The sequence below is a fragment of the Vidua chalybeata genome, chromosome 2 (assembly GCF_026979565.1).
Source record: "Vidua chalybeata isolate OUT-0048 chromosome 2, bVidCha1 merged haplotype, whole genome shotgun sequence".
Lineage (NCBI taxonomy): Eukaryota > Metazoa > Chordata > Aves > Passeriformes > Viduidae > Vidua > Vidua chalybeata.
In genome coordinates, this window is record NC_071531.1 from 5,594,200 (window position 1) to 5,617,120 (window position 22,921).

Consider the following 22,921-nt stretch of genomic DNA (forward strand, 5'->3'; position numbering starts at 1 on the left):
GGACCGAGTGGTGGGAGGTTAAACGAGGCCAACTGCTGGGTCCTGCACTTGGGTCACAACAAGCCCCTGCAGCTCCAGCCTGGGGAAGGAGAGTATGGAAAGCTGCCCGGGGAAGGAGGACCTGAGGTGCTGGTCAGCAGAGGTCCAAGAAGGCAAATGGCACCTGACTCGTGTCAGCAGTAGTGTGGCCAGCAGGACCAGGACAGTGATTGTGCCTCTGTACGGGGCACAGGTGAGGCCACACCTCAGGTGCCGCGTCCCGCTCAGGAAGGACGCGGCACTCAGTGCCATGGGCTGGTCGACAGGGTGGTGATGGGTCACAGGCTGGACTCGATGATCTCAGAGGTTCTTTTCCAGCCGTAATGACTCTGTGATCTGCGGGGTGCTCGGGGCGGTGGAGATCCCCGGGGGACCCCGGCCGGTGCCTCCCGTGGGTGAGCCCGCCCCGCCGGTGCCGACGAGCCCCGAACTCCGCGGCGCCCCCGCGGCCGTGCCTGCGCTCCGCCTCCCCCGCGGTGACGGCAGAGCCCGGCGTCGCTGACGGCATCAGGCGGAGCCCGGCGCGGGCAGGCCGGGCCGGGAGCGGGGCAGGGACGCGGGCAGGCCGGGCCATGGCTCCCGCGGCCGTGCAGCCGCCCGAGGTGCAGTTCGCGCAGCGCTTGGCCGCCAACGAGAAGCGCATCCGAGACCGCGCCCTCAAGAAGCTGCGGGGCTACATCGGCGTGCGGACCCAGCGCCCCGGCGGTACGGACCGGGGCGGCCCATGGGGTGGGCAGGGACCGGGGTAGGGACGGGGACAGGGACGGGTCCTGGTGCCGCTGCCGTGGCGGGGGGAGCGGCGGCCCCGGCGGACGGCCGGCACGGGGAGGGAAGGAAGAAGGAAGCACCACGTGTGCGCCCTGAGCCCGGCACGCCTCCTCGGGGCTTGTTCTGGGGAGCTGTTTTTTTTTGTTTGTTTGTTTTTTTGTTTGGTTTTTTGTTTTGGGGGGTTTGTTTGGTTGTTGTTTGTTCGGTTGGTTTTTTTTTTTATTATTATTTTACCTTTTTTTGCCTTTATTTTTAAATTTTTTTTGCCTTTACCCATGTATTTCACCATGCGTACGCACGTGTTGCCGCGGTGCTGCCGCAAGCGCAGCCGGGGAGCCGGGGCACTCGTGGATCCTCGCTCGGGAAGGATCAGCTTAGATCGAGGGAGGGTCTTGCTGGCAGCATTAACAAATCCGGGATGGGAGCAGGATGGCTCGTATGCTCTCCTTCCCAAGCAGCAGGGGCGTAAATGCACTGAACTGATCCATGCTGGAAACATCCCGGTATATGCTGCATAAAGTTTCACCTTCTGTTGTTTCTGTGAGGTGATGTCTGTCTGTCTGTTTCCATGACTGATATTCAGGAGCATCGGAGGAAATCGAGGAAAGCTACGTTGTTTCAGCACTTGTGTAATTGCAGTTGGTTCTGTGTAACCCATTTGGGTTACCTGTTACCTTCACTTCATGCTATCAAAAGCTTTTTTCTAAGTTTTTCCAAAAATTCTACTTGCAGCTGTATATTGGCACCTTAGAACTAAGAGCTCAGTGGTGTCCCTGGAGTCTGTTTGAGACTGGCAAGGCCAGTCTGAAGGTCCCTTCACCTGAAAGTGCCTCAGGTGCACAGTTTCCGCATGGATGTGTGTTATTCCTATACCTCATATTACATATAATACATATAATGTCATGTATAATCTATATTTTATGTTTCTTTTCTATAAAACATATATTTTATAAGCTGCTTTCTACATTATTTTATTACTATATATTCAAATTATTTATTATTGCATATTACATCTATATTTTATATATTAGTATATATTATATATGTATGGCTTTGGGGAACCAGCCTACAGCTGGCCTCAAGAGCTAAACTGAGAGGTGGTTGGACCTCCGTGACTTCCTTGAAAAGGCTGTAGAGTGAATATTGTTTCTTGCTTTTCCAAGCAGTATTTGACCCATTGGCCACGTCTGACAGAGGGAAGGACACCTAGAACAGCCTTTCAGGGTCAGGCCAGGGAGCCAAACAGGCATTATCCCATTCCTGGCAGTTAACATAGATTTAGGGATTTCCTGGGGACTAGGATGGTGTACATCATGTACCTCCCAAGGACATTCTATTTTTTAGCTCTGGAGACTTTCTAAGAAGGGGAAGGTTCAGGCACTGCTTTAGAGCATCATGAAACCATCACAGGGAAATTGCTCAGTTGGGCTGTGAACCTTTTGCATGTTACAATCAGCACACCATGGAATGCAAATGAGTAGGAAACAAGGGTGACTAATTTCCAGAGCTCTTAGATTTACTTGCTGTTAGGTAGTATTGAAACAAAGATTAACTTCTTCGGGCTTGAAGAAAAAGCATATTCAGGAGAGAGGGGTTTTTTTACAGTTATCTATTAATTAGCAGCCTTATACCCATCCAGTGATCTGAGAGGGATTCACACATCAGACAACCCAGGTAGGATGCCCTGGCCTGAGGAGTTGAGAATGTGCTGACTTTTAGCAGAAGTGCTGGAGTTCACCTGATGTTCAGGACTTATTGGGTGGACAGGACTGCTCTGTGTGGTCTGTGCTAAGGCTGAGGGACCTTCTTCACAGAGCCAGAGCTTTTAATTTTCAAGAAGTTAAACTCTGGAGAAGGCATTGAACTACCAAATGAATCAGTGAAAGAATAGTAAACAGAAATAACTTCTAGTAAAAGAAGGCAGATTGCTGGGAGGGTTTCCTGTCTGACAGAGCTGCACTTACTTGGGCCTGGATCTATAAAGGATTTCTGTAATTTCCACTGAAATGTGCCTGAGTGGATCTGGTCCATTGCAATTATCTACAATAGGAAAAATTGTAACAAATTCAATGATAGCAGTGTCAAAGCAGCCCAACTCCCAGACAGAAAGGCTGACAAGGCTTGCATTAAAGTAGCTCTGAGTGGTTGTAACATGTTAATCCCAGCTCCCACAGTACATAGAACAGAGTTGCTGTGCACAGGGACAGTTACAATTCAAGCCCTAAAGCCAAAATTTCTCAGGATAGGTTCAAGGTACAGAAGGCCTTCAGTTCTGGGCACTGTGGTTGCTAATACAATGCATTCAGGTTTTAAAATAACCTTACTTTAATGGTTATTATTTGCCAGCTGTGGCTGGGGACAGCACATAAAGTTGAACAACAGAAAACACTATATTGAAACTACTCTTTTGAGGCATTAGGATAAGAAAATTGCTGTAATTTTTGGTCAGAGTCTTATGTCAAATGGACACAGGACACTTTAAAAAGCCCTGTGTGTATGAAAAGCAGCCCCATGCAAGTCTGTGTTTTCTTCCCTCAGAGCATAGGAACAGGCTGTCCAGGGCAGTGGTGGAGTTAATGTCCCTGGAGGGATATAAAAGATGGGTAGATGTGGCACTTGGGGACAGGGTTTAGTGGTGGCCTTGGCAGTGATTATCTGAGAGGTCTTTTCCAACCTGAATAATTCTGTGATTCAATTCTGTGAACTCCTGAGCCACATTTATAGGTAGCAGGTGATGCCTCTTTCTGATGCCTCTGTAGGGTTAATGCTGCCTGTGAGGTTGAAACTGCTTCTGACAGTATGTCACATACTTAAGAAATGTTATTAATGTTAATATTTCAATGAATATTAGATCAGTGAATCAAGTTGTTTCATATTTTATCGTAACAGTATTGTCAAATCTAAGTTAAATTTATAATTAATGCTTAATATTACTGAACACATTGCTTCCTACATAGCATTTTGCCTATTTCCTCACATCCTTTCTTTTCAAGCAGGAAGGACTAATGTGTCTGCAGGTGTTTTTGTCTGAGTGATAATTGCTTTCAAAGGACTTGGTCCAAAGGGAAGGTGCACAATTTAGATCTTGCACTGGGTCTCAGGCTTTTTGACTGGCAGACCCCTGTGACAGTGATCTTTTTGGAGCAAATTTGAGCTTACTGAAGATGATGACCTTTTCAAAGTGATCTTTTATGAGATTGCTTGGGAGTATTTAATAGGCCATAGTTTGAAAATAGCTGTAGTAGGTCATTGCAGCTGCCTTGTAACAATGTACTGTTATAATTTTACTTCACATAAATTTAGCTAATGTAATGAAAAATCCAGTTCTTGAGCAGGTATTAGTGACTTTCCATGTAGTACTTTACTTCTGGAATGTGAAAATACTTTTTTGCTGTTAAAATTCAGGTTTTAATACATCCCAACACTAACTGTATCAGAAAAACTTCTGTTATAGTTGCTCAGGCTCTTTGACTATAAAGCTTAATGTAGAAATAAATGTGCTGATTACTAGAAGTTTATTCTATCAGAACAACCCCCTAGGAAGGAGTAAAACTGTTGGTAGAGTAAGACTTGTTAAAAACAACAAAACAAAAAATATCATGTTTCTTGTAAAACTATTTCTGATACTCTCTTTAAAAACTTCTTTCAGACTTGGTGTTAAAAATATGCCAGAAGCATTTGTCAGAATTATCTTGGTATTCATCTTACCTGTGATTGCTTTGAAGTCTTTGTTGTTTCAGTACAAGGTAGAAGCTTACAGTTTCTATCACTGTTGTATGCCAAATTGCCTTCCAATTCATGTGCATACAGTAGCAACCCAGAGAAAATAAAAGAAGAAAACAGGGAATAGAGGGAGCAGAATGAAAATATTTTGGTGGAAATGTGTGGTTTTTTTCCTTTCATTCAGACTTGTTCTGTACCATAGGTGGCTTCAGTCAGGAAGAACTGCTGAAAATATGGAAGGGCCTTTTCTATTGTATGTGGATGCAGGATAAACCTCTGCTTCAGGTACAGTAACTGGGTTTGTATTTGCTTGAGGGGGCCCCTCCAAAATACACTCTAGGGACATACTAATTTAGAATGGAGAAAATTATCTTTTTTTCCCTTCCCCTGCAGCCCATCTGTGGCACATGCAGAAGAGGGGACTGTAACTCGGTGATCTGAACATGAACAGATCATCTTTGGAGTCACCTTCTGTAGGGCAGGTGTAGCTGTTTACCTTTCAAAAGGAGAGCTGAAACAGATGCCTCATGAAATATTGACTTCATGTAACTAAAACAGTAACAGCAGGTTGCCCTTAACTGCAGCTACAACATTTGTGCAGATTTTAGTGTGAAAGTTCCACACTTCCTTTTCCTTTGTTAGTTCAGTAACACTTCTTCTACTACCAACTTTGTCCCTACTGCATATTTTTGTCAACTTCTACTAGTTTGTCTCCCTTCTTTCCAAAGATACTGCTTTTGGAGTACTAGCTCTCAGTAACCTGAATTTTCAGATCACTTGTCTGCATGAACAAGGTTTATCTCACACATAGCTCACACCCCTCCACAGAGACCTGTATGAGAGCAGTGCCCCCTAAGTTTTGCATCATTTATTAATTGAAATGCATGGAGTTCTTCTCCTCCTAGTTTAATTTTGTCTGCTGTCAGAAAGATGTTTTGTGCAGAGATCTGATAAAATGAACAGGTATTGATACCCTTAAACTTCTCTTCCAGCTGACTTAGTCCCAGTACAAGGATAGCTGAAGTACTAAAGCAGCTGTTGAGAGAATGTTTTTCATTTTGAGAGATGTTCCGTGAAATTCATACTTCTTGCTGGTCATATGTTTAATGAGGAAACCAAACTCTAAAACATGCTACACCAACTATATTTATTTACTTTTAGGAGGAACTTGCAGCCAATATCTCCCAGCTTATCCACGTGTTTCAGAATACAGAGACTCGTAAGTACTATTTAATTACCTAATGCTTTGTAGGGGGCTTCCCTCTTTTGTGATTCCACTATCACAGTGCCAGAATAAAGACAGAGGGGCTGTTTTGGTGTTTTTTTCTTTCCTTTTTGTCCAACTGGTCAGTGGACAAAGTGGGGAGGCAGGAGCTGCAGGTTTTTTCTGGCTGTTGCAGGAGAAGAGTTGTGTCTTCAGTGGGATACAGGTGAGATTTTTCAGGATAGCAAAACAAACTTGTCCCCTTACTTCTCCATTCTGCATAGACTGTTCTGTGTATTTCCTGCTCAAATCCAGCCTTGTTTCATGAGCTGTTAAGCCCCTGGTATTCAAAATGCTTATGGAATGGAGTACTCAGTCAATGCCAGAAATGCATGGGTAGAAATGGGTGCAGATTAGGTATTTTGCTCAAACTTGTGTGTATATAACACTAAATAGATAAAAATCTGTCCCTGTAATTAAACTTGTTTTTAAAAGTGGCTGTGTGCCTTTTCTTGTATTGTTCTCAAGTTTAATTGATTATTGTAGCAGTGTCAAGCCTGCCTTCCCACAGCTCTGTCCCTGTCACTAGGAGAATCCTAGGGAACTACATTCCTTTCCTGAGATTCTTTCAGATCAGCAGAACAGCCCATGTGCCAGACATGCAGGTGTTTCACCTTGCTCCCTTGCAGGACACCTCTTCATCCAGACATTTTGGCAGACGATGAACCGGGAATGGAACGGGATTGACAATCTGCGTCTGGACAAGTACTACATGGTAATTATACCTCTCTGGTGCTATAATTAATAATAGGTAATTAATAAGAGGTAATTATACCTCTCTGGGTGGTGTTTTCTCCTAAGAAATGTGTGGTGCTGGTGTGCTGGAAGGAAGCTCTGTCTGCACATGCATTGGTGTGTATTGTAAGAGAAGGCAAGGTATCATCTTGACACACATTGCAAAGATGTTTGTTTTAAAGGTCTGCACTCACCACTGCGTGAACCTGAAAGCCAGCACAGTTCATGTTGTGCTCCAGTGCTTTCACTTCTAGCACAGTGATTTTTCTCATTGGTTTCTATACTGGAATATAAATACTGTCTCTAAGGACACAGAATCAACATCAGTTGTTTAGATCAGACTGCTTAAAGACTCTTTTATGACTCTGCACTAGAACCCCAACTTTCCACCAGTAAAGTATCCACTGTAGTACATTCAGTAGTCAGAATTCTTTCTATAGGAAACAGAATATTAAAACAGGAACTAAAATCTTAAAAAGCATACTTTTGTAAAGAACAAAATCCCATTATCTTCATCTTTGAAAGAAGTTAATTGCAGGCACACTCACTGGTGGTTTTTCTTTCCCAATATTAGCAGAAGTTATTTCAGTAAGTGACGTGTTTTGAGCCAGTTGAATGTGGCTGTTTCACGCGTGACTGTCTTTTAGTGCAATTTTCAAGTAAATTAAATTATTTTTGTTATCATCTGTCTCATATTGTTGTGTCCAGTTTAAGCTGTGGCTTTTCTTAGATTCAGGCAGTACCTAATGAAGAAATCAGGGGTGTGAATCAAGAGAAAGCTGTATAGTAGAAATGATCATGGATTTTTTGTGCTTAGCATACGAAAATAGTTTGTTGTCTTTTTTGCTTCACAGCACCCTTCTGTTGCACTACATGATAGATATTCTGTCAAAATGTTCATGTGAGGCAGCTTCCACTTTCTGCTATAGAGGTTGACCAAGAAATCTCTTCATATTACAGTCACAGTGACTCCTTCACCTGTTTTCATAAACAGCATGTTTAACAGATTTTGTGCTTTGCAGCTGATGCGTCTGATTTTGAGGCAGTCCTTTGAAGTGCTGAAAAGAAATGAATGGGATGAGGGGTAAGCAGATTTCTGAATGTTGTTGCATCATAAACAAGTCACCCAATATAACTGTATTCAAATATATTTTCATTTAATAGATTCTTTTCCATAGATGCCACTGTCATGAAGTCTTAACATTAAGGCTTATTTGTTCTTCATATCACTTTGTTTAGTAACATAGTAAGGTGTTACATGTCATTAAATTAAATGTATTTCATTTTCTGATGTAGACAGAAGAGCTATCAATGAAACATCAGCTACAGAGAGACTAGACAGGGAACCTGAATACCAGAAGATACAGAAAAGGATTTTTTTTGTGTGTTTATGGTTTTCTGATTGGCTCTGACTTTTTTTTTAAGTATTTATTTTATTGTGGTTAATCATGGTGACTTCTCTTCTGATAAGACAGAACCCCTTAACTGTAAACTACCTCCTGTTTGCTGTAATCATAAGTGGTTTTGGTTGTATTTCTTCCATATTTTATTAAAAGGCAAATAATTGCAGTCATTTGCTCTGTCTAGAGCTCTTGTGCCACTTCTAAGCTTGTTGTATTTAAATTGATGAAGACATTTAAATATTTTAGTTGAAAATGCTCAAAAAACCCAGTGTTAAGGTTATCCTTTCTCTCTCTCGCCCTCTGAAATGTGGGATGCACACAGGCATGTTTTTGTGGAAACAGAAAGGAATGCAGAGCTAAAGGACACCCATCCCTGCTGTTCCACCTTAATTTTGCACTGGGTAAATGCCCTCAAGTTCAAGAGATGAAAATGTTCCTTGACAGGAGCAGAAGGTGTGGGAGGAGGTTTGATAAAGCTGAAGCCCTTCTTCCCACACACATGGTCACCCAAACTGATTTCTGACAAGGTTTCTTATGGCTTTGGCTTCCATCTTTCACAGTGTGGGAAGAGAGGATCATGATGCCTTTCTTTGCAGAGTGAGGGAGCTCAAGAACTGCCTTTCCCTCCTGAGTGGAGCCTAGAAGCTGCCTAGCATGACTTTCTTCCCTCTTGTCTTTTAAAATGCTTTTGAAGAAACATGTATTAGAGTAAAACTGGAAGAGTGTTTATGGGTTTTTAGTGTTTTGAATTCTCTTTGGGACTGGAAGTGTTTTTTCTGGGCAAAATTGCAGCAGGTCCTAAAGAATGCCAGGGGACAAAGCTTGGAGTATACAAAACTTCATTTTCCTGAAAGATAGCAATGATAGGCCTCAGGGTAAAAAAAGAAGGAAAAAAAATCAAATTGGGTAGCTGTCCATAACTGTAAAGAAGTGGAGTTTGTTTTCAAGACAAGAGTTTGTTTTCAAGGCAAATAAAACATGAGCAATTGAATATTAATATCTTGGGGTTTTTCCTCTGTGTTTCTTTTTCAGTCTAGCTGAACCATTGCTGCAGCTATTAATGAAAGAAGTTATGGACCCAGACAGCAATTCTCCCACTGGCATAAAGTTCCATTTCATTGATATCTATCTGGATGAATTGGCTAAAGCTGGTGCAAAGGAGGTTAGAAAATACTTTGTCATTTTATTCCTGATGGACGTTAACTGTGGCATGAAGCATCTTAGAAGAAATGTAGTTTCTAGGTTATGTAATTTTAATGGTTTTAAATACAACAACACTGAGTAAGCATGAAGAAAGTTACTTACTACAAGTTTTGCTTTTACTTTTGTTCATGTCTTTGACAGTGGGACTATGGTAGTTTCTCTCAAGTTCCTGAGTACTGCTATGCTGCTCCAAATTGAGGTTGGAAAAGTAGTGATAGAATAGTTAAGACTATTCTCATTTCTTTGTTTCAGACAGGACTCAGTGTAATTTCCCTTGTGTGAGCATGTTTTCCAGTCTTTGCTTTTGCAAAGGCTCACATAAAGCCTGCTCTTGGCTCATTGTGTAACACCTAAATAGAGGAGGAAAGTGAGCTTTCACAGTTGTCTAATATTTGCTTATTGTTGTCTGTGCATTGTGCAGTTTACCCCCCACATCCAGATGTTTGTTTTGCTGGTGACATCTGTCTTGCTCTGCTGTGTGTTGCTGTGACAGTTGATTGATGGCCCTTAATTTTGGCTGCTGTTCCAGTGGTGCAGAGTTTTGCAGCAACAAAGCCAAGGAGCATCTCTCCTGTCCCTCCACCCTTTGTGCTGCCCCACGTTCATCCCAGGCTCCTCCTCAGTTACCTCCCCTTGTCTCTGGCCTCTGATACTTCTCCTTGCAATGGACAAAGCTGTCAGCACTTTTCCATTCCTATTCCTTGCAATCAGTATTCAAACCAATCCTGCCTGCAGGTTTTGAGGTTCTGGATTGTGGATCAAGAGAGAGATGAAGTCTGCACCAGAGAAGTGTGGGCACTTGGAGCCCAAATCATTTCTGCAGCTCCACAGTCACACAACTGTAGCTAAGCCACTCACTGGAAGCCTAGAGAGGGGAGTGGGTCCCCCAGACTATTTGAAATCACAGATGATATTCATAAATTGGATTTTGAAGGGAAGGGTCTTGATCTTTAGCTCTGCTGTAGCTGAGAGGGTTTTGGCGCAAGCAGCCCAGTTAAGAGAAAGCCAAATCCTATTCTTGTCTGCTACAGACCTTTGGGAAAGTACACAAAATTATTTAAGCTTTCTCTGCCTCATGGTTTCTTATCTAAAGTAAGAAGCTTTGTTGTATTTCTGACTCATCAGAATAAAGTCTGCAAGGTAGTCAGTGTTTTGATAATACTTCCAGGGAATATCTGGAAGTTAGTGGTAGCAGTGGTAACAAAAAGGCTCTGGATACCTCTGCCAGTTGGAATTAGATAATATGCTGAAAGACTGTTAAAGAAAATCCCCCAACACTTAATTTTTGTACATACACCCAATATTCAAGGAATTTCAGTGTACACATACAGTATTTTCTGTATTCACGCTTTTTTCTTTCCAATCAAACAGCTCACAGCAGACCAGAATCTCAAGTTCATCGAACCTTTCTGCAAAATTGCTGCCAAATCAAAGGAGTAAGTTTGATGAAAGGATACATATTTTTTAAGAATTAAGAAACTCTGAATTTGGTAATAAATGGATCAAAGAATCATAATTTCAGAATGTAGAGAAAGAAGGGTATTTTACCAGCAATGTGCACAGTCATTTGAAGATAACTTGTGTTTATCAAAACTATAGGTAGTCTCCATGGATTTATAAGTAAGATTTATATAAACTTTTTTTGGTTAATTTGTCCAGTTACTTTAATTTTTTTAATGCATTAGAGCAGCTGAGTTGCTTTTTTGCAGTGTAATATAGGTCAGCATATAAAGAGTGACATTTAAGAGGGGCACATTAGCAGGACACTGCTTGGATTAAAGGATTTCTGTTTAGGGAGTATCAGGTTGACTTTCATCATCTGAAGAGCTTGTTGTTCTTCCACATTCTTTCTCATCCATTTTCCCTCAAGTTCCCACTTTTTTAACATGAGAGGGGAGGGTGTTTATGGTCTGCCTTTGGGCTCACCCTGCTCTCTGTGACACAGTCGGCGTGTGCTCCATGCTGTGGCCACCGGTGTCTTTGAGATGATCGTGGATCAGTCCCCCTTCGCCATCGAGGACCTGATGAAAGAGCTGGGTACCAACAGTGATGAGGAGAATGTTTCTGAAGAAGGCAAACAGGAAAATGAAGAGATGCTTAAAACCAAAGGTAAGGAGGAAGCTCTAAATTGCCCTGGTAAGAGTTGCTAGGATGGAAGAACCCGTTTATTGAAAATACATTTCTGCTCTGAACCAATCACACAAATGTTCAGGGTGTTGTAAGGATAATTGTGTTTTCCCATCTTCCCTTCACATGTACTTAATAAAGCTTGTTCTTTTGGAGTCACTTATCTCAGACAAAGCATTAATACTCCGTCTTTTTTCTATAATAGCAAACAGATGTCTGTCAAGAAAATCAGCACAGAACTCCAAAAAAACAGAGGATATCGATGAAAATGCTGATGATGGGATCGGGACTGTTCTACAGGTTTGTGGCTCTTTTGCTCTGTTACTGATATTTCTGCTCTCTTTTCCCTGTCCCTTTCAAGTGGTGCAGAAGTAAAGGGTGTTAATGGATAAGCATGTTACAAAAATTTTAGTCTCCTGATTTATTGTAAGGTGGTATTTATGTAATGCGTGTTCTGTGAGTGGTAGTAAAATAAATCCATGTCTAAATTCCTCTTTCCTTTCTCCCATACCTTCTGTTTTCTACTCCTCCCTTCCTGTTTCAAGACTTAAAAAATGTGTGTGCTAAAAGCCAAGTCAATGAGGGTGGCGAAGCAATCAGCCTAATTTTCACTGAACATGGGTGATGTGATACGTAGGAGAGAGGGTAGTATGTTACAATTTGGGTTTTCTAAATCCAGGACAGTGTAGTGATTATGACAGATCCTCCCATCAAACACACATGCAGGTGGATACACTTCATGTATCTGTGGCTTTTAAGCAAGAATTAGGACATGGCACACTTGAAATCTGATATTTAGCTAAATATTTATGGGAGTTTTGAAGTGGGTTGGCTTCTCTCTTGAGAAATCAGGTTAGGAACATTTGAGAAAGTCATACAAAGTTCAGCTGTTCTGTTAATGAAGCAGCCATCTGTACAAGTCAGTGTGTGAAAGGGGCGTCATTTTCAACAGAGGAAAACATTTGGGGTTTAAAGGAAGTGTCTGTTTCAAGATGTGTATCTTTACAATTTGCCCATTGAACATAAGCTTGATATATTCTTAACACGAGTTGCACTGGGTTATCTTGCATGGATAAACTAAGAACATCTGTGTTGTACTTTGCTTCAACAGTTTGATTACAAGGCTGTGGCTGACAAAATCTTTGAATTTGCAAGCAAGAAAAATACACCTTCGTTGAACAGAAAGCGGCTGTACAAGCTGGTCAAAAAGTGAGTTCTGCTGAAATACACCTTTTCCTAAGCTACTTTGATTTTCTTTCTGCCCAACCTGTCTTGTCCTGACAGCATTGTCGTGCTGTTCCTCATTGGTACCAGACAACTGCAGCCAGCTGGGGTTTATCTGCAGTGTGGATTTGAACTGCAGGGTGTGACATCAGGTTGGGTGTGATGCAAGGAACAGATGCAGGACAAGTGTTAAATTGTTGTTTTCTCAATACTTTCAGTGATTTGGTTTGAGTAGGGGGGTTACTGAGGCAAATCTCTTCTGGAGTTTTTAACTTACTATGCAAAAAGATGTTGTTCCTGTTTTGACAAACCCATAGTAAGTGCAGTGATGCTGTTCTGCTAGTGTTATTATTGGTACTGAATGAGTAATAATGTTTTGGTTTTTCTTTTCTCCTTTCCTCTCACCTGCAGGTTCCAGGACTTAGCAGAAGGTAAGGACTGAGCAGCAGACAGACAGTAGTTATCTTCCATTAAATTTTATATAATGTTTTCATACAATATGTATTGGAATTATTTTTTCCTCCTTTTTTAATGTGTATTTTAAGAATATCATACTGGAGGTTTTGTGGGTTTTTAAAATCTCATTAAGACACATTGCACATATTTTGGAGATGGCCAAATTCCTTTCAGAATTTGAGCAACCCTGTACTTTGTCCTTAAATGAAAGATTATTATTTTTACTTAAACAAATAGGAATGGGTTGTATGCTTTGCTTAAAGGTTGGGTGGAGAAAGAGGAGTTGTTTTTTCTTTCTATGAGAGTTATGCTGTATATGAACGGCCTAACTATTCTTAGAAGTAGGACTCTCAGTTTTCTGATACCTTATCCTTCCTCAACAGGAATCTTCCCCCAGGATATTCCTGAAGATGTTTCTACAGATGAAGATGATGATGAATCCGGTAGGCGAAAGAAAAAGAAAAAAGCTGTCAAGCCTTGGCAACAAAATGAGCTGGAAAATGTAAAAGGTAAGGCAATATCAATATTTGGGAGAGAGACAATCTGCAGTGACTTTTGCAGTTTGGCAAAGTGTCAGATAAAAGCTGTTCTGAGGAAGGCTGCACTGTTGTTCAGGATGTGCTGATTTGTATCCTGTTGTGATGAAGTTTAAATGTAAAATTCAGTTCTCGTTGAAAGTGGGAGGATTTCTCTTCCTAATTCTGAAGCAAACATCACCTAAAAAATTTCAGTCAAAAGCAGAACTGGAAGCAGCTGTTTGCATTGCTCCTTTGAGCAGGTGCATTTACTGCAGGAAGGCAGAAACATGTCAGTCTTAAAACAAGATGAGTGTTAGAATATAAAAATGTGGGGATATTGGAATACTGAACCCCTGAGTTGCCCTTCTGATGGGCTTAACAGGTGGGTAATAACTCTTTTTAGGGATGTTGCTATGAAAAATAAAGTTGCCACAGGGAATGGTTTAGATCTTATCTGTGACAAGGCAAAATTATCAAAATATTAATTAGGCCAGATGTCATCAGACTGCAGTGTCCTGAGCAGCTGTAACAGTAAAACTGTTGTGTAGGCTGATAACAGGAAAATGGTGCACCTACTTTAAAAGAACAAAAATAGAATAGAAATCAGTTGTTGTAAATACCTTTGTGTTTGACATGTATGTTATGGCATTCTTTTTGGGATGGATTTAGAGGATAAAGAAGAGCTGTCAAGTGAGAAGGTGCCATCAGTTCCCCAGAGGAAGAGGAAAAAAAGGAAGAAGAGGGACAGCCAAAGTGCTGATGGAAATTGTGAGGAGGGAAAAGCTGAAACATCTGGATCCAATGCTTCTAGCCAGGAAAAGGTGCCAGAAAATAAAAAGGAGAGGAAGAGAAAGAAATTGCTGGTAAATGAGGCCAGTGAGACCACAGATGTAGCAACTGACACCAGAGAAAATCAGAGTATCTGTGTGCAGAACAGTCTGACTGATGCAGAACAGAGTAAAAAGAGTCAGTTGAAGAAAATGAATCCAAAAGTGCAGAATGTTCCTGCAAAACCAGCGTGTCAGAATGGACCAGCCACTGCCAGTGCAGCAGAGGATGTCAGCCCTTCTGTGACGTCGTTACCTCCTAAAGCTGTGAAAAAGAAGCAGAAAGCAGGAGCTGTCCTGGTGAATGGGGATCCCCCTGTGCAGCAAACTGACCTGAAACCCAGCAAGGAAGGCTTGCTGGGGACCCTGCCAAGAAAGGGTGAATCTGCACCCTCCAGAAAGGTCACACTGAAGACAAAGTTAGTTGGTTTGGAAGGGATGAAAGTCTCCACTCAGAATGCAGCAACTCTCAAAAAGAAGAGAAAAGTGAAAGAGGTGCTAAACTCCGTCGAAGCCAATGGAGTTCTGGAGACTGTGTGCAAGAAAAACAGGAAGGTGGTATGTACATCTCATTGTTTTCTCTGCCTGCTTCAGGAACTGCCAGGCTCATTTTCTGATCTGGCTTTAGCTTTCTGAGCATGGGGCTGCATGGGCTGCTTGCTGATGTCATCATGCATTGTTACCAAAAAAGAACTTGATTCCCCAGAAATCCACACACTGCTACAGTGTCCACACCCTCCTGTACAATGACACTAAATCCTGTGCCAGCCACTTAGCTGGAAGAACCCATCTAGCTGAAAAATGGGATGTTAGGGGCAAGATGGGGTTGTCTTTTTTGTCTGTTTTTTTCTTTGGTCCCTGGGTTAATGATTCTTTTGCAGTGGGTCTCTGAGCTTTACAGCATGCTCACAAAGGGCATCATATTTTGGCAAAACAGTGAGGAATGGGAAGATGGAACATCCCTTTTGCAGGAGCAGCACAGGAGATTAGGATCAGCTCCTTGTGAAACTGCCCACAGCAATTCCAGGAGTGGCTTCTTCTGCTCGCTCACTGCTCCATCTTAAAAAAAACTGATAGGACTGTGTGGGGAAAGTATAGACACTGGAATAGAGAATATGACACTGTGACCTTTAATGGCTGTGTAATCACATGTATGAATGGTTGTTTTTTATAAAGACAACACTGTGTTTGTTCACTAGGAAGATTCAATGTCTTCTTAAAAAATGTATGCCTTGCAGTTTGAGATCAACCTATTTTTTGACCTCTCTACCTTGCGCCCCCATTTTCTTCTTTGTAATAGGTAGAATAGCGTTGATTTTTCTCAGTGATTTGAGAGTCAGAAAGCATTTTGCACTGTATAGTTTTGATAGTGGCTAAGAAAGAGAGTGCAGGTGTTCTTCCCTCTCCTGCTACTGAAATTCTTTTTAACTGCTCATTTCCCATGTGCATATTCACCCTAACACATTCAGGGGTTTAGTTACATTCTTGGAAGTCTTGCTGACAGTCTCACTTTAGTGGAAAAAAATTCATAAAGCACAAATGAGATTATGAGTACAAAAGAGTTAAAGCTGCATGTTTTGAGCCTATGAGCTCACTTCTTTTGACTTAAGTTTAAAACTGTAGGATTAGTTAAGTAGTGCAGCCTTGCATATGGAGATATAACTACTGAGTCCTTCACAGGAGAAAAAAATCGTATTGAAACTTTGCTTAAATAGTAATAAAATAACTGACATTTTCTATTTTTTGATGATGAAGTGTTGAGAGGGAAGAGCCAAAAGGTTTCTCTCTCCCCACTATTCAAACTGCATTTCTCTCACTGTGGGGCTTCCAAAGTAGGAATCATTGGCTTTGTCTCCTGCCTCAGTATTCCATGTTTCACACCCAGTTTTTCTTTGCCTATCAAAGTTTAATTTCTAAGAAAATATGATTATGACACCCCCATCTCTTCCTGTGAGAGTTTGCTGCAGGTGACCAGCAGGTTCCAAGACCTGTGATAGATTCAAGATAAGAAGTTCCTGCAGACTTCATGGAAGTGACTTGTTGGCACAACTTAGTGTAGGCACTGAGGGAAAGGCAGCAGCACAACCCCCCAGCACTGGCCTGTTGGCCGGCAGGGCATGGCCTACTGGGTCATTTTTCATGTGGAATTCCAAAGAAATTATGGCATTTGCTTTTTCTTGCTCAGTCCACATAGTTGTGTGAGTGTGTGTGAAAAAAGGGATGGAGACAAAGGAAGACACTTGGAAGCTGAGTTGGGAGGAGAGGTATGGAGACAAGGAAGGATACTTGGAAGTTGAGTCAGGAGGAGAGGGAGAATACTGATGGAAGAAAGAAGAGGGTAGGGTAAAGCTAAAATGCACAAATGCAGAGGAAATTAAGTTTGCTAATTTTGTTTTCATTGCTTGAGAAATAACATGTTGTTTTCTTTCCTTGTTTTAGTTATGTAATCCTGGCCTTGTGCCCAGAAATGAGGAGCATGTTTTGATTCTTGATTTCAAGGACAACACACACCTCCAGAGAATTAGCTTCAAATATTCAGAGGAAAGAGGAGGAGGAGAAGGGGAAAAAAACAGACAAGATCAGCATTATTTCAGAGTTGTTTCCACAATTCAAAAAACGAGAAGTCTTGTGGTTTTTCCTTTTATTTGAAGCAGAAGTGATTTTCAGATCAAAAGAGGCCATATCTGTTGTACATTTTCCAAAGTTTGTCAATGACTACCTTTGCAATTCCATTTCTGTAGGTTGATCAGAAGCATAACTGAACTTCCCCTCACCACAGTCCACAGATAGCAGGTTAGAAAGCTCTACCAGTGCAAGTCCTAAGAATTGCCTTGTACTGGAGACAAGAATTGCTTTAAATGCCATAGAAGTATGAATTTTAGTCAGCAAACCAGTAGCACTACACAATAGCTGAATTTCTGAAAATATAGTCAGATTTCATACTCCATTTTTTTTCTTCGAAGTCTCCATCTTAGCCCAAAGCTGTGTTTGTTCATTAGTTGTTTATCTTATTCATGCAGAGGTACCACAGAAGAGTATTTGCTTATGGTGAAGGAAAAAAAAATGATCACTTGTGTGCAGGAGAGCTGGATCGATTGCAAAGTCTCCTCATGCACATGAAGAAAACATGTTTGTTTGCACTCTGCTGGGCTTGGCAGATCTATTACAAATTCTTCCTTTTATGCTTTGCAATGACTTTCCTATTTCTGCACAGAGCTTGCCTTACACTTCTGCTTTCAGTCATGCTAACTGCAGAATTACCCACTGGGAGCTAAACATGGTGATTAACTGATGTGAGTGTGTGGTCAGCACTGGTCACAGCACTAGGTATTAGTTAATACAGAACTTTGTACTGAAGCATTTTTCCCTTTACCTCCTTGACAGGAAAGCAGTGCTGCTCTGTCACCATTAAAGAAAAAGAAGGTGAAACCAGGAAGTGATTTTGTAAAATTTGAAAAATCAACTGTACCAAAGGCGGTGTTCTTCAGGAAAGCCAGAAGCACCATCTCCTCCACCAGGACACCCATGCAGGTGAGGTGATCTCACAAAGGGTAGCTGAGCCTGAGGACAAATGTTTTCCCAAGCAAGCTCCTCATCACTTGTGCTGTCTTTCCCCCTCCCTCTTAGTTAGTCTCCTAACATGAGCAGATATAACTGGAAATGCTGATGCTGTAGCCAGAGTCACACATGGCTCCAGAGTTTCAGAAAATGAGTTATAGATGTCTCTGAAATCTCTTATTCCTTCTCCTCTGCTTTCAGCCTTCTTGTTGAACACACATCATTCTGAATCTGCTAATTTCACAAGAAAGCAAAAACCTAAACTGATTTCAGTCTTGCAAAGGGACTTTGAGCCTCCATTTCTTCTTGTTTGTGGACAGTGGCAACAGTGCAGGGCTTCAAAAGACTGCCCTCTTCTCTAGACCTTTTTAACACTTAAAGCTTTTCAAGTCCTCTTAGCAGTTTGAGGCCTGAGTGCAGTGGGGCCAATCTGTTTTACACACAAATATCTTCTTGTTTGTTGTTGACTTATGTAATGACATTAAGGAGAGTATGGGATTTCTGCACAAATGGAATATGTTTGCTTTTGGCTAGGAAAACAGTGCTGTCTTAGCAGCAGTCAGTGCCAGAGGATTGGGGCAATTCTAAGCAAAATGAAGGAGGAAGGCTGTTTTACATTAGTGGGGTGCAGGTAAAAGAACTCAAAGCATTGCCTCAGAAATCTTATTTTATTTCATATCTTTATTTTTGCTTTATAGCTGAACAAACTGCAGACACCCAGCTCCAAAAAAGTCACGTTTGGCTTGAATAAAAACATGACTGCAGGTGAGTGTGATATGTGTGTGTGTGTGTCCACAGTGTCTGGTAACTGAGGAATGGGGAAGTGGTACACACTCACACACCTGTGGAACACCTCTAAAACAGGACGGTTCTGTTCCTTTTTTGTCTCAATACTTGTGTTTAGTTTACGAACCCTCCTCAAGTTCCTTTCCAGAGGAGATGGTAAAGTTTAGGACATTCAGCCCTGCAGGCAGAGTTGAGCAATTCCAGGGTGCTGCATTAGTGACCTGCAGAAGGAGCCTCATGGATGGAAAACTGCAGCAGAGTGATGAACTTACCTTCCTGAGCTGCCTGTTTGCAGGGCAAGTGGAAACACATGCACTTCACAGTCTTTATTGCTCACTTCTGTTTCCCAAGGCTGACATGCTGATAAAAAGCAGACTTTGTAGTAGCAAAGTTTGCTTTTTATCTTGGCTGCTTGTGGCTTATTAATGATCAAGAGTAGATAAAGGTCACTTCCCTTCTGTAAGCAGGCGATGTTTTTCCCTGTTAAATAAATGTCTTGCTCCATAGCACAGAATTATATTCCATGTATTCATTTAGCTACTTTTTAAGTCTCTGAGGTGTGCAATAGGTCAAGTTCAAATTGAGAACAGTGTATTTAGGTAAATGTCTTCATGTTAATATAACACAGCTGAACAAAATGAAAAATAAATGCCTCCCTGCTGGCTGAAGGGATGGCCAAGAGGCCCTAGAGCTGTTCAGCAGACAGAGTAGAGACACTGCTTACCCACTGTCATCTTGTAAAGTCCAGTGTGGTGTTTTTCAGGATAGCTGGACCACTTGTGTCTGAGGAAAAGGCTCAGGGTGCCTGGTGGTCTGTGGAACCATGGGGAGGGTTCACAGTGCATTGCAGCAGACCCTGTTCCCCAAGGGGCTCTGCTGAGAGATGTGCTTCACCACCATCTCTTTCCTCTGCCAAGGCTTCTGATCCTTGCTGGGCTTGAGGATCTAACTCTGGTTTCTAGGGCTGGGAAATTCCACAGTTGATTGACAGGCCCAGTTATTCCAGGGGTTGCATTTCTTTGTAACTTGTTGGCTTGTTTTTCCACAGAATTTAAAAAGACTGACAAAAGTATATTAGTGAGCCCAGAAGGACCCTCCCGTGTGGCTTTCAATCCTGAACAGAAACCTCGTCATGGGGTGCTGAAGTCACCCACAGTGACCCCAGCAAAAGAGCCCCAAGTGAAGAGACCATTTACAATGTCAGCTAAGAAGAGACCAACTGCTGTGGACTTCTTTTAAACCAACAAATGTGGCCTACTTTTGTACAGGACATTTTGCTAACCTAGAATGTTCTCTGGAGGTATTTTGAAGTTCTTTATTTTTTTAAGTTAATACAAATTGTATATACAAAATTCTGATTATGACCTGGGTCATTGCTATTTTGAAACCACTTCAGCTCTATCTTGAAATACTTGTTTTGTCTTTTTACAGAAAAGAAACAAAATCCAGTCTCTGCTCAGGTTTGGTCTACAAAAAGTATGGTCTCTGCCCATGTCATTCCCAAGAGACTTGTCCATTTAGACAGAGGTTAAATTGGAAAAAGGCAATGCAAATTTTAAGCCTACTTGGTCATGTGTTTTAAAATTCTACTCTGTCATTTTTCATGTGTCATCCCTGGCATCCTGTTAATTCTTCTGGAAATAATGATTACCTTGTGTGTCTGTTTAATACCAGCTGGACTTGGGTAGCTTTGCAGCTAGCAAGTGAGCTTTCCCTAGGATAAGAAACCCTTAGCTGTTGTTCAAGTGGTCACTGGTGCAAATAAACCTTCACAGCTGATTGCCTGCTGAGTTTGGGACAAGTCACCACATTATTTTCAGTAATGCAAGTGCCAAGGCTGGCTTGAGCCTCTCACACTGTGAGCTGGCTCCTTCTCTTCACTGAACTGAAATTAGTGCTCTTGCCCAGTAGAAATCTTAGACATTTCGAGGACTTCCCCCAGCCCCCTCTGCTGCCTTTCCTGAAGGTCTGACAAGTCTCCTGGTTTTCTGCTTTAGCAGCTGGTGTCACCACATTGTGCCAGAACTCAGCCCTCATTCAGTGCATGAACCTCTGCCTGGACTGAAGTGAGCTAGATGGGTGTAGTGCATCTTTGGGTAGGACACATCTCTCTGAAAGCTTTGGTGCCTTCTCAGTACAGGGTGAAACTTGACAGCCCATGCAGCTGGGTTTTGGTCTTGATGTAGAATCAGATGGCCACTTGGCATTTCTTGGAGTTCAGTTTTTATTTGGATATTTTACTACTACTCTGCATGTTTTGTTTTTAATTTGCTTCTTTGGTAAAGATTGAGGTGCATTGCTGGAAGAGATCATTTATATAATCTGAATGGGAACAGTGAGGAGGGGAAGAGTAAATTAAAATAAAAATTGGAAGATTTGAAATCTTTCTTTGGAAATTTTCCCTATATAAATGAGGCAAAGGCTTTGCAGCAGATCTCTACATTAGAGCTCAGCTTGGAAGCACAGCCTGGTGCCAGAGCAAAGCTGTTCATGAAGCTTCACACTGGTTATTCCTGTGATCCTGCAAGAGATCACAGGATCTCTTCATTACCTTGTCTGCTTCATTACCTTGTCTTAGGATAACTGGATTATCAGTTAAATAAACTGATAAATGTTTATTTAGCTACTTCAGCCAGCAGAAGTACATATTTACATACTTCAGTGCTGTTTTTTTACCAGTCCTCGATGTCTGTCCTCTGCCAGATTACTCCTCATAAGCAACAGTATTGAAACCGTTCTTTTGTACCTCAAAATTCTGGGGTACTTCCAGATGGCTGGTTGGTCTCAGCTGCTCAATTCTATCCCATCCCAGTTCTCTCACTAAGTTTATGACAGTCCATGGTTTGTGGTACTGCCAGAAATTAATTTTGCTCTTGTCTTCTCTCATTTATAGTGAAGGACTGAATTTCATTTGGTTTTGGTATTGGTCTAGGCTGTAGCTCTTTCTTGATCAATAAAGAACTCTGGAGAATACATGGATAAATGAATGGTACTCGTTTATGCAAGTATTGCTCATTTATGTTTTAAAAAGCTCATTGTATATTAGCATAATGGATTTTGTTGACAAGATGACGGTAAGTAGGGTGTAACAGCCTGTTCAATATGTTGTACTGTTACTTTGTCCTGTGGGTGAAAAGTCTCCTGTGAAATATGCATTAAACCATTTGTATGTGCATGGTTGTGAATGCCTCAGGTTGGAGATGCCACATTCCTCCAAGGATAGAGATGCAAGCAATCACTCAGTGGATCTGGTGTGCACAGAAAAATTCAGGATCCAGACACATAGGGGTTTGGTTTGCTTTTAATACATATAACTTATTATGGAAATGTATTGATTGTCTGGGACTTTGTTCATTGTAGATCCACTGAACCTGTTGCTTGTCCAACTCTTTTGTTGCCCACAGTGTTAAATGGGAGGGCAGAAATGGCAGTCAGGTTTTTATCTAAAATTTTACTGATGTGATTGCTTGTTGCAATGCATCCATAATCCATCTGTGCCATGAAACTGGTGCAATGTTTTGTAAATATACCTGTGAGGTGGGTATTGTCTTCAGTGGTGTCTGGAATTTCATTCAGGACAGCTTTACAAACAAAACCCAACCACTGTCAATGCAGTTTATTCAGCATTGTTGGGTTACATTTGAATACATTACCCAAATTATTTGAATTATTTGGATAATGACAATGCCAATAAACATTGAAGAAAAAAAAAAATTAAATGCAACTTGTACTATCCACTGCACAGACACAATGGTATTCTGAGGAGAGATGTATTGGTAAGAAAAGAGAAAGGAAAACTCATCTGACCTATTTGATGTCACTTCATTGGTTTTTTCAGTGTTATTCCAGGTCCCTAGCTGCCAGCCATGCTCTGAGTCAAAAATAATGTGGCCTAACTTTTAAAGGACAGTGGTTTTTAATGATTGTCTCTGTATTTTTGTTACAAATCTCATCAACTTTGTCAAGCTCTAATAGTTTATAATTATTCATAGCTTCAAGAGAACTCAAAAGCACAAAATTAATTCAGCAAGGCAAAAAGTTGAAATTCTATTTCAGTTATTGGATATGCAAGATCTGTTATATTCATTCTATCAAAGCTGTGTGACTTGGAAAGTATCCAGTGCCCTCTGTCATGAATTACCTGCACTGAGATTTCATTAGAGGCAGGGAAAAAAGTATAATTTTATGTTCCTCTGCAAGAGCATTGTTAATACAAATACAATGTCTAAGCATTACATCATTTAATCTAGTCCAATAAACCATATTTTTTGTGGACGTTGTATTTTGGGT

At 41.4% G+C, this 22,921-nt stretch overlaps 1 protein-coding gene across 2 annotated transcripts; it reads left to right on the plus strand.

Moving 5' to 3' along the window:
* The first annotated feature begins 600 nt into the window (after positions 1–600).
* RRP1B (ribosomal RNA processing 1B) lies at positions 601–22,906 on the plus strand. Of its 2 annotated transcripts, none has more exons than XM_053935977.1 (16): positions 601–744; positions 4,733–4,815; positions 5,692–5,749; positions 6,424–6,509; positions 7,552–7,613; positions 8,965–9,094; positions 10,507–10,571; positions 11,081–11,244; positions 11,468–11,562; positions 12,374–12,471; positions 12,898–12,917; positions 13,326–13,451; positions 14,130–14,845; positions 17,672–17,818; positions 18,544–18,610; positions 19,680–22,906. In XM_053935977.1, the coding sequence occupies exons 1-16, from the start codon at positions 612–614 to the stop codon at positions 19,868–19,870; spliced, it is 2,241 nt and encodes a 746-aa protein (XP_053791952.1). In that variant the 5' UTR covers positions 601–611; the 3' UTR covers positions 19,871–22,906. The 2 variants fall into 2 exon arrangements, with proteins under 2 accessions (XP_053791952.1, XP_053791953.1); XM_053935978.1 differs by lacking the exon at positions 601–744 and adding an exon at positions 1,027–1,310.
* Positions 22,907–22,921: the final 15 nt, after the last annotated feature.

Excerpts from the sequence above, each read along its gene's own strand:
- RRP1B (XM_053935977.1), top strand. The coding sequence starts at position 612 with ATGGCTCCCGCGGCCGTGCAGCCGCCCGAGGTGCAGTTCGCGCAGCGC. Across the intron at positions 12,472-12,897 it reads CTGTACAAGCTGGTCAAAAA|GTTCCAGGACTTAGCAGAAG; the intron begins GTGAGTTCTGCT and ends TCTCACCTGCAG. Across the intron at positions 18,611-19,679 it reads GAATAAAAACATGACTGCAG|AATTTAAAAAGACTGACAAA; the intron begins GTGAGTGTGATA and ends GTTTTTCCACAG.